At 48.8% G+C, this 9,072-nt stretch overlaps 1 protein-coding gene across 1 annotated transcript; it reads left to right on the top strand.

The window, feature by feature from the left end:
- Positions 1–1,041: 1,041 nt before the first annotated feature.
- Positions 1,042–7,988, top strand: LOC104491606 (somatomedin-B and thrombospondin type-1 domain-containing protein-like; the record flags this gene model as incomplete). The annotated part of the gene is made up of 5 exons (XM_010134055.1): positions 1,042–1,236; positions 2,151–2,229; positions 4,057–4,233; positions 5,192–5,196; positions 7,808–7,988. Coding segments are annotated over 5 exons (482 nt in total), but the record flags the coding sequence as incomplete, so codon positions are not given.
- Between the last annotated feature and the right edge of the window lie 1,084 nt (positions 7,989–9,072).

The raw sequence follows: 9,072 nt of genomic DNA on the forward strand, positions 1-9,072 counted from the left end.
GATGATAAGTTACTTTAGTGAGCGGCGCAATCTCGTATTCCCTTCCCACGAACGCCATCCTCGACGACTCTTACCTGCTCGCGTAACGCCTTTTTCTTAAGCCTGTATAGCTGTGCCTTAGCAGAGTTTTGCTGTAGGCAGACATCCCCGAGATTTAATTGCCTTTTTCCCTTTGAGACACAGCTGGAAAATGGGTGGGAAATAAGTTAATTGCAAAGTGATTTAAACCAGCTCTGTCTATGAACGAGGATGGGCTGGTGGGTCCGCTGACCAGCAGCTCCGGCGTGCGGGAGGGAGCAGTGAGCACTGAAGCGTGGTCCACGGGGTGCCCGGAACCTGCCTCACCCCTGCGCCCCAGCCCAGGTCTGCCGGCAGGGTGCAGCTTGGCTGTCCCGCTGTTGGGGCTGGATGCGCCAGTGCCTCTGGTGTCCCGTCAGGGTTGGGCTGTTGGATGCCCCTTCAGTACCGCTGCGCCTGAGTCCTGCTGCTCTTGGTAGTCTTCAGGAGTAACTGGGATAGCCGGGAACCCCTTGTGTCTATTCTTTGTGTTATGGAAGAGTAGTAAGAGAAATGTTTGCAGGCCCTTGTTGGGCACTGTGAGGGGAGAGCAGCGGGCAGCGCTGCGCCCTGTCTGCACCTCGCAGCAGTACCGGTGTCACAGCTGCAGCCCTTCTGCCAGCCCGGTGCCATCCTGTGGCTCACCGGAGGAATAGCAGCATCCCACTTCTGCGGAAAGCTGGTCTGGGGCAGGATGGAGTATTTGTGCGTTATTTCTTGTGATTCACTTGTGCCGGATGTCAGGAACCCATTTCTGCTTTGACTTGCATTGCCTCCATAGCCTGGCCTTTTCCCGGGAGTGGGTTGCTGGAGTTTCTGGGCAGGTAATTTCCTGGGAGCAGAGCTGCTGGGAACTGCCCAGCTGGGGTCACAACTGGGGCCAGGTGTGAACTAAGGAAGGTTGTACTGAGCTATGTCCAAAAGTGTCTTGACTGGCGTAATTTCGGTAACCTTCCACATCCCTGTTTGTTACTCCTCCTCCAGTTATCCCCTGTCTCGTATCTCAGTGGAGCGTCTGGAGTGGCTGTGCAGAGCCCTGCAAGACAACCTACCGTGTGCGGAGGAGGCACGTCATCCAGGAGCCCAGGAACGGAGGAGAGGCATGCCCTCCTCTGGAGGAGAGGGCTGGCTGCGTGGAGTACTGGACCCGGCAAGGAGCCGAGTGCAAACAGTCCCTGAGTAAGTCCCCTGAAAATGTAAGTGTCTGGGTGATCGGGGGGAGGACTCTTGTTTGGGTCAGCAGAGCTGATCTTTCCCTGCAGTATTTGAAAAGAGTTGTTTCCAGAAACCAGTGTGTTTGCTCTGGGCCTGTCTGCCGCCATCAGGAACGGAGCTCTTCGCACAGGGGCGTAAGAGAGATCCTTCCCAGGACAGCCTGTGAAAGCAGTGCCTGCCGTTTGGGGTGATCTGCTGTGTTTCAGACGTGAAGTATTACAGGCCTGTTGTGATCTCACTTATACAAGTGTGAATCTCGGGCAGCTTTGTTGGAGTTGGTAGATTTATGACTGTTTAAAACTTCTGTAAGTTGGTGTTGAGCGCTTTTTTTTTTTGATTTTATGATTCATTTGCAAGAAGTCATGAAGGAGCAATACCCATCAAAGGCAAGGTATGTCTTCTCCGCGCTGGAGCAGAGCGCAGGCAAAGAAGACCTCCAACTAGTTTCTGGAGAAAAGCCTAATTTCACTGGTTCCAATCAGCTTTTCATGGCATAACTTTACGGATTTTTAGAAGAACTGCTTGTCATTTTTGCTGGTATTTTGGGGTCAAAATCTGTCCAGTCTGGTTATTGGCTGCAGCTGACTTTAAACCTGGTGAGAGTTGCTCTTCAGTGAACACTGGCTCCCCACTTGTCTCTTGGGTGAGCCTGCTAAGTGGGCTTAGTCAAAAATCTGGCAACCATGCAGATTCTCTTTTCAGTGAAATGGTTGATGGTCATGGTTAATACGAAAGGACAAAGTTAGAACTGTTAGAACCTGCTGAAGATAAAAACCGTGTGACATTAAAGGCTCATCTTTACTGTTTTGCAGCCGTAAACCACCTCAGTGCAGTACTGTCACTTAACGCTGTGTGCTCTCTCTCTTTGGCATACACAGTCCCAGCATTAATAACCACAGGAGGGTTTGGAAAAGCGAGGAAAAAAAGAGCTGCAGCTGATGGCAGTGAAAGAGCAGGGTAAGTTGGAGGCTCAGCACAGGGGCTCAGTCATACCCAGCCTTCGATATCTCTCTGGTTGCACTTCTGGGCCCAGCTTTTTGCAGATCAGAACTGGTGTTTCCCAGCAGCAGGGACTGGTTAAGCAGCACTTAACTGGAGCAGGGTGCTGCTCTCCCTTCAGCAGCAGCGGTATCTGCAGTGCGTCTGGAGGTGGTGGGTCTGCCTTGATATAAGGCTGGTACGAGACTGAAATTCAGCACTTTGTTTGTGGCATTGCTGCTGTGTAAGGTTGTATGATCAAAAAGCCAAGGCTGTTCACTTCAGCTCTTCCCAGCGTGGAATCTGGTGCAGTTTGCACTGTTGTAGGTAAATGGGGTGAGTCCTCAAGAGTCAGTTTGCTGTCTTGTTGCATGCGAATCACATCCCTCTCCCGTTTCAGCCCTCCTTGGCTGTAACACCAGCAACAACCCTGCAGCACTGTTGCTCAGGCCAGGTACAGGCAGGGATGGGCAGAAAGCCCTGTTGCATTTTACCTTCTAAGACACAGCCATCTCTGTGTGTGCTGCTCTGCCCCTGGGCCAGTGCCTCAAACACAGGGGAGCTGGCGTCAGCCTTTCCAGTTCCTTTCCCAGTTGGGGTCATCACGACAAAGTGCTGATGGGAAAGGTTATCTCCCACCTTGTAACTCCTCGTACACGGCTTTGCCAGCCAGTTATTCCCCAGGGGTTCTTACTGCAGTCTCTGGTTGGTTTGCCTGCTTCTTGTTGGGAGTTACCGCTCCTGTAAACACTGTGTGGAGTTTCCCAGAGCTGCTCTTGCAGCATGAAACAGCCACGCACGTGTTGATTTATTTCCCCAAGTGCTGCTGTATTTAAGTATGTGTAAGTATTTCCATAGTGCATGGGTGCATCCATCCACCACATTTCAGGGTCTGAAGGGAGGATTTTCTGTCCTCCCTGAGCCTCCCTTGGACTCCTCATTCACTGAGCCTTTTCCCTGCAAAATTAAAAAATATGAGCACAGCCCTATTGAACACTTATTTCTCCTTGCTTTCCCTCAGATAAGACAAGGAAGCAAACTGCTCACACGGTTCAGTGTGCTACTTGAAGGTGTTTGGAAATCCCTGTGATGACTGATGCAGAACCAGTCTAGACTAGAACCCATTTCTCTATTATGTTTATAGAGTCTTACTGAACTTCCTTGGTTTTCCCCTCCAAACAAGGGCAGTTCTTTTGGCCTTTCATCTCGGGTTTGGTTAAAATCAGCAGCAGTGAAATGTCTGAGCAGGGCAGCAGTGCTGTGGCAGTCCGGTGGTGCTCCCACTGAGATATGACAGCCTCTCTCTGTCTCTTAGGAGGGGGATCATCACAAGGAAAATCTTTACAGACTGAATCTTAGCTCCTGGCTCAAGTTGCCAACAAAACCCGTTATAAATAACTGAGAGCAGGTGATAGAGAGGGTGTGGATCAGTAAATGGATAGTAGGCTTGGAATCAGAAGACTTGTCTGTTTTCTTTTTTTTTTTTTTGCTTTAGTCAAATGCTTGACCAATCTGTGTTGCCATTTGTAAAAACAGATGCCGGTAATACCTGATATTTCTGATATGTCAGTTGAAAGCACCAGCAGAGTAGTTTTATTCCCCATTTAACCTGGTCAAAATGCTGGTGCGCCACATGTTCTGGTTTTTATCAGTGAGGGGTTTTGGGGTGTGGGGGTCTTTTTTGCTTTGTTTTTTATTTTCCTTAACTCGTGGTCTGTGGTCACCCAGTTTTCTCTGGCTCTTCTGTTCCCATGGAGGGCTTTAGTCTGGTTATTGAGCTAACCTACTCGGTTATTTTGGTTGCAGATACTGTGTAGAATTCCAGCTTGTGGCCGTCACGCCGGGCTGCTTGCGGAGCCACCACTCGTACACTCACTGGATGCAGTATCTCAGGGAGGGCCACACCGTCTGCGTGGAGTGTCAGCACCCAGCTTTGGACTCCAGAAGTCAACACTGTTATGGGGATGGCAGTGGAAGCAACAAGTAAGAGTTGTAGCTTTTGTTTTCATGATGAAATTTTCATTCTTCTCCCTTAATCTGCTTGTCCCAGTTTCACAGTGTGCTGCACGCAGCTCTCTGGAGCACTCTACATGTGTTAACTAGTCTTTGTTGCATGCCATGAGTTTCTTGCAGAAGTGAAATGACCTGGTGAGGCTCAGGTATTAAACCAGGGGCAGAGCCAGGACTGAAGTGTGGAAGTACCTACACTTAGTCTGCTAAATTTCATTGACTTTTAAGTGGTACAGTTGTGGAGGGTTTTTTTGTTTGTTTTAAAGACACTCCAGCCACGTTCTGAGGTTAACAGTCCTGTCACATGTCAAATGAAACCAAATCCATTTCTGATTTTTAAGCACTGGGTATTTGGTTCCTACAAGTGATCGTTTATGAGTATTTCTGGCGAGTGGCAGCTGGCTTAGGGACTTGGGGTATGTGCTGGCACCTGAGGTTGGATGGAAGTGCTGTTAAATCTGTGCACTTTCAGCATCCTTTCCCCGGAAAGCTGAAAAAGCTTTGGGGTGGTTGAGGGGGACCACCCAGGTTGTACAAATTGGGCAAACTCCAGCAAAGATGAAGGGAATGGCTTGAAGCTGCAAAACACATCTGTGGCAGAGGCAGCAGCAGAGGCGCGCTGGCTCCCAGGCCTCGGCTGTGGTCACTGGAGGCACAGCTTCCGCACCGCTTTTATCCTGCTGCTCTTAGCCCTGCTGTTAGCTTGTCAAGGCATCCTCTGAAACTGCGTAGCAGCCCTGCCTAAGAAAATCGTCCATCAGCGCTGGGCAGGGGTATGTCTGAAACTTCCATGAATGTTGAAAGAAGCACTTTGAATTGAATTAGAATCTCTAAACTAGGGTTGTCAGGCCTCGAGCACACAGTGTATTGCACTACCTAGACTGCCAATAATGGCCTTTTTAGGCAGGGTTTTTCTCCGGCTTTTAGTAAGAGGAAGTCACATTAGAGCCTTTTCCTTCCCTGCCTCAGCTTGTTATGTACAAAGGCTCCAAAAGCTTTTAGATAAAGAAGAAAAAAAATCTTAACTGGTGTGGCCAGGAGTAGCTCTTACCTGCGTTCAACATGTAAATGATCATAAAAGCTTACACTGATGTTATTTCACTAAAACCCTGGAGCCAGACAAGAAAGTCAGATTAAGCGAAATACAAGATATATTCAGGAGTTCATTTCCTCATTGGGCTGCAAAAAGAGGGTGGTATTTTCATGATCTGCTGAACAGCCCTGTGTGTGGAATGGAAGCAGGAAGAAAATGGGACTGTCCTTTAGCAATGATGATCTGAATGGTGGGTGAGGCTGGAGAGGGGTCATGATAATGGAGCTGGGGTGAATGGTGACTGGTTCAGTGAAGTCAGGACTCAGCCCGTGACTCAGTAGATGGTCTAAATCCGTCCCGATTGAGCAGAGCCTAGAAATTGTTCCCAGAGTCTTGTTGGAGGTCTGTAAGATGATCTGGAGGATCCATTTCGTTAAGCCAACTTTTAACACGGTGAGCTTTAACCCCTTCAGCATTACTGCCCATAATGTCAAATGAAGTCCTGTCTGTGGTATTTTCTAGGCAGGTATGAGCTCTCTGTGCCAAGCTGAGGTATGGTGTGGTGTGTGTCCGCTTGGGTTCGTTGCCAGGGTGGTGATGTAGGCTTGGAGGGCAGGCAGGGCTGGGCTGGCCTGAGCAGTGGACAGAGCACCTATCTACAAAAGGCAAAGGAGAAGCACTTTAAGCTTCCTTGAATGAGCAGCGCTGGGCAGCTTTGTCAGGGATGATCTTAAAGGTCTCTTCCAAGTGGATGATTATGTGACTGGCAGGTGGAAGATGAATGGTGACTCTGGTCTGCAGCGTCCTCATCCTGTGTGTGTGTCTGTGTGTTTCACTGGCTGCAGGTGGAGAGAGTAAATGTGATGCTTGTAAAGAAAGGTGGAAGAAGATAGGAAAGCAACTGTTGCCCTGCGAAAGAGGTGGGAGGACAAAGCTGATGCCAGAGCCTAGAATGCAGCATGTGTTTGTTGAGTGTGAGCATGTTGAGTTTGCCTAGATCTGCTCACAAGTCTCTGGCTGTCTAGTCAGTTCACCCTCGTTTTGAATTTTTGCTGGTGCGACTTTGCCAGAGGACACGGACAGTTCGTGGTAACCTCAGAGTGGTGGTTAATGCTGGCTGCCCGGTGCCCTCGTGTGCTGGCCCTGCTCTCCTGGGCTGCTGGCTGAGGCTGTGCTGGGAAGCATGCACAGCTGCTGCAGTCCTACCCACGCTGTGCCTGCGCTTTGCTTCTCACCCTGTCAGTTCAGCAGCTTGTGCCAGCGTTTAGTTCCCCAAGATATTGTTCCAAGACTGACTCTCAGGAAGGAAAACATCTGACAGAGTTTAAAATAAACTCAGCAATGCTGGTATATTTTGATGAGTATTTCCTAATTATCTTCTTGTGTCTAAGTGGAGTCTGGCTTATAAATACTTCAAATGAAAGAGAGAAGCTGGTTATCTGTGCCTTCCACCTGTCTCCCTCTCTGTAGAAGATGCTCGTTCATTTTAACCCCTGTTATGCAAGCTCGGGAGGTTTCCAAAAGTCCTTGACTTATGGCCAGGTCTGTGTCCATCATGTGAGGATAGCTAGGATAATCTAGCTTGCATTGGCTTCTTTCTTCTAGAAGGTTATGAGATAAACAAGGCAGAGCATTGAGCCAGGGGACTGATCTGTTAATTTTGGATCATCTTCTGAAAGATCTACAAATAAAGCACAGTCTTGACATCTGTGAAATTGTTACTCAGCCTTGTCTAGGAGGATCAGCTGCTCTTCATCATCTGGAGCAAGATGTGGCCGTTGTAGCACATAAATGTCCAGACTGCAGCAGTATATGCCCCTGCTCCAGGGTTGGAGGGAGAGAGAGAATGGTTGGACTTGATTTATAGCAAAGTTAGTATTTGCCTTCCCCACAGGCAAGAAGAGAGTGAGAAAAAGCCATGTTAGTGTGTGGCTCTTAGCAAGGCAGAAAAGCTCAGGCAAGTGTTCTGCTATCGTGGTGATCCAGAGATGCTCGTGTCCCTGCATCTGCTCACACGGAGACATGCTGTGTATTGGGAGCGTCTCGGTGGCCGTGGGTGCCAGTAGAGCTCTGCCTGCTGAGAGGAGCATGGTGTTACGAAGAAGAATGGAGAAAGGTGTCTTGCCTGCTTTGCAGCCTGTGAAGTGTTTCAGTACCGAAGTTATGGGGACGTCTGTGTGCTATATGAGTTGTTGCATGCAGTGTGGGCACCTCAAGGGAACGTTTCTGTCATCTTTCAGACTTAACATCTGCAGTACATGCTGCTCTGGCTTCTTCCAGTGTGGCGTTCCTGACCGACTGTGGCTTTCCTTCACACTATTATAACCCGGCGCGGTCACTGTGATTGCCGCTCCTTTACAGCGGTGGAAAGGCAGGATTGGTTCATGGAGTGAAAATCAGTGGTAGCAAACTAAATGGGACTTACTGGGTGATTTAAACCCTCGTCAAAGTGTCTGCCCTGCAGTGGGGGTGCAGCACAGTAACTTTCTTCCTTGTATGATTGTGTTTCAGGAGTCAGCTCTTGCACTGGCAGGCGGTAGGGAACCCTCAATGCAAGGGGACCTGGAAGAGAATTCGCCAGCTGGACACTTGCTCCTGTCCTTCTGTTCACAACTTCTTGTTCATCTAACTCCTGGCAGTCCCAGCAAGCGAGTGCTGTGATGGCTTGTCTGACACCAACGTGCAGCAGCAGTAGGAGGACACTTGCTCCTGTCCTTCTGTTCACAACTTCTTGTTCATCTAACTCCTGGCAGTCCCAGCAAGCGAGTGCTGTGATGGCTTGTCTGACACCAACGTAGTAGGAGCCACAACCAAAACAACAGCTTCTCTATGACAGAGGCTATGCCGCGTGCTTTCAAGCGGTTGCTCTCTGTACTGGGGCATCCTGAATCCTCTCTGCCCATGTGTACTCCTCTGTTTCCAAAGAAATCAGGCTGACTGTGCACTGCCAATCTCTTTCTGCCCATCCATCCCTGAGAGAGGCCTGTCTGACCCTGATGACTTCCTGCAAATTCCCCCTTTCTTGAGAGGAACGAGAATTCACAAAATAAGAAATTGGACAAAAAAGGCCTTATGAATCCAGGTTTAATAATTATTTTTCTAAAGTCTCAGTGAAGAATCAACAATGCAAAATAAATTAACTCCAGTGCCGCCTTTTCATGGCAATGGCACTTCTTCATGAATGCCTCCTGCTTGCGTTTATACATCTTTTCCTTTGGTTTCCCCCCACTGCCCGGTCTCATCATTTCATATTGACCGTCAGTCTTACAGAGGGTTGGTCGTGCACTGCTGAGATAATGGCAAAACTTGGAAGCCAGCCTGTTCAAACCTGTGACGATAGAAGGTACCAGGGATAAACAGGTCCTTGGACTTCAGGTTTCAAGGCACGTCTCCAAGTTGCGGTTGCCCGGAAATGCAGTGCAGTCCTGGGGCTCTAAGCAGGAAACTATCCCAGCTGTACCAGGATTTTGTACCTTGTATTTTTGATGGGAAAATATGTGACATATTTTCTTTATGATGATATATATTCATACTTTTCTACAAATGAAAATAAAGGAGACTGGAGATGTTCTCCCGGTGTGCATCTATTTGATTAATCTGTGTAGTGCTATTTCTTTAGTGCCTGAACCTGCCTGTTTTGTTGCAGCCGATTTTGCCACTGTTGACTTTGCCCCGCAGGTAAGACTGGAGGAAAAGTCCCTGCTGTCCAGTTCCAGACCTACCCAGGACTTACAGGTGAAAGTCCAGCACCATGACCTACCGCTGTGCAGAAGTGGATG

Source organism: Buceros rhinoceros, unplaced genomic scaffold (genome assembly GCF_000710305.1).
Source record: "Buceros rhinoceros silvestris isolate BGI_N320 unplaced genomic scaffold, ASM71030v1 scaffold6334, whole genome shotgun sequence".
NCBI lineage: Eukaryota > Metazoa > Chordata > Aves > Bucerotiformes > Bucerotidae > Buceros > Buceros rhinoceros.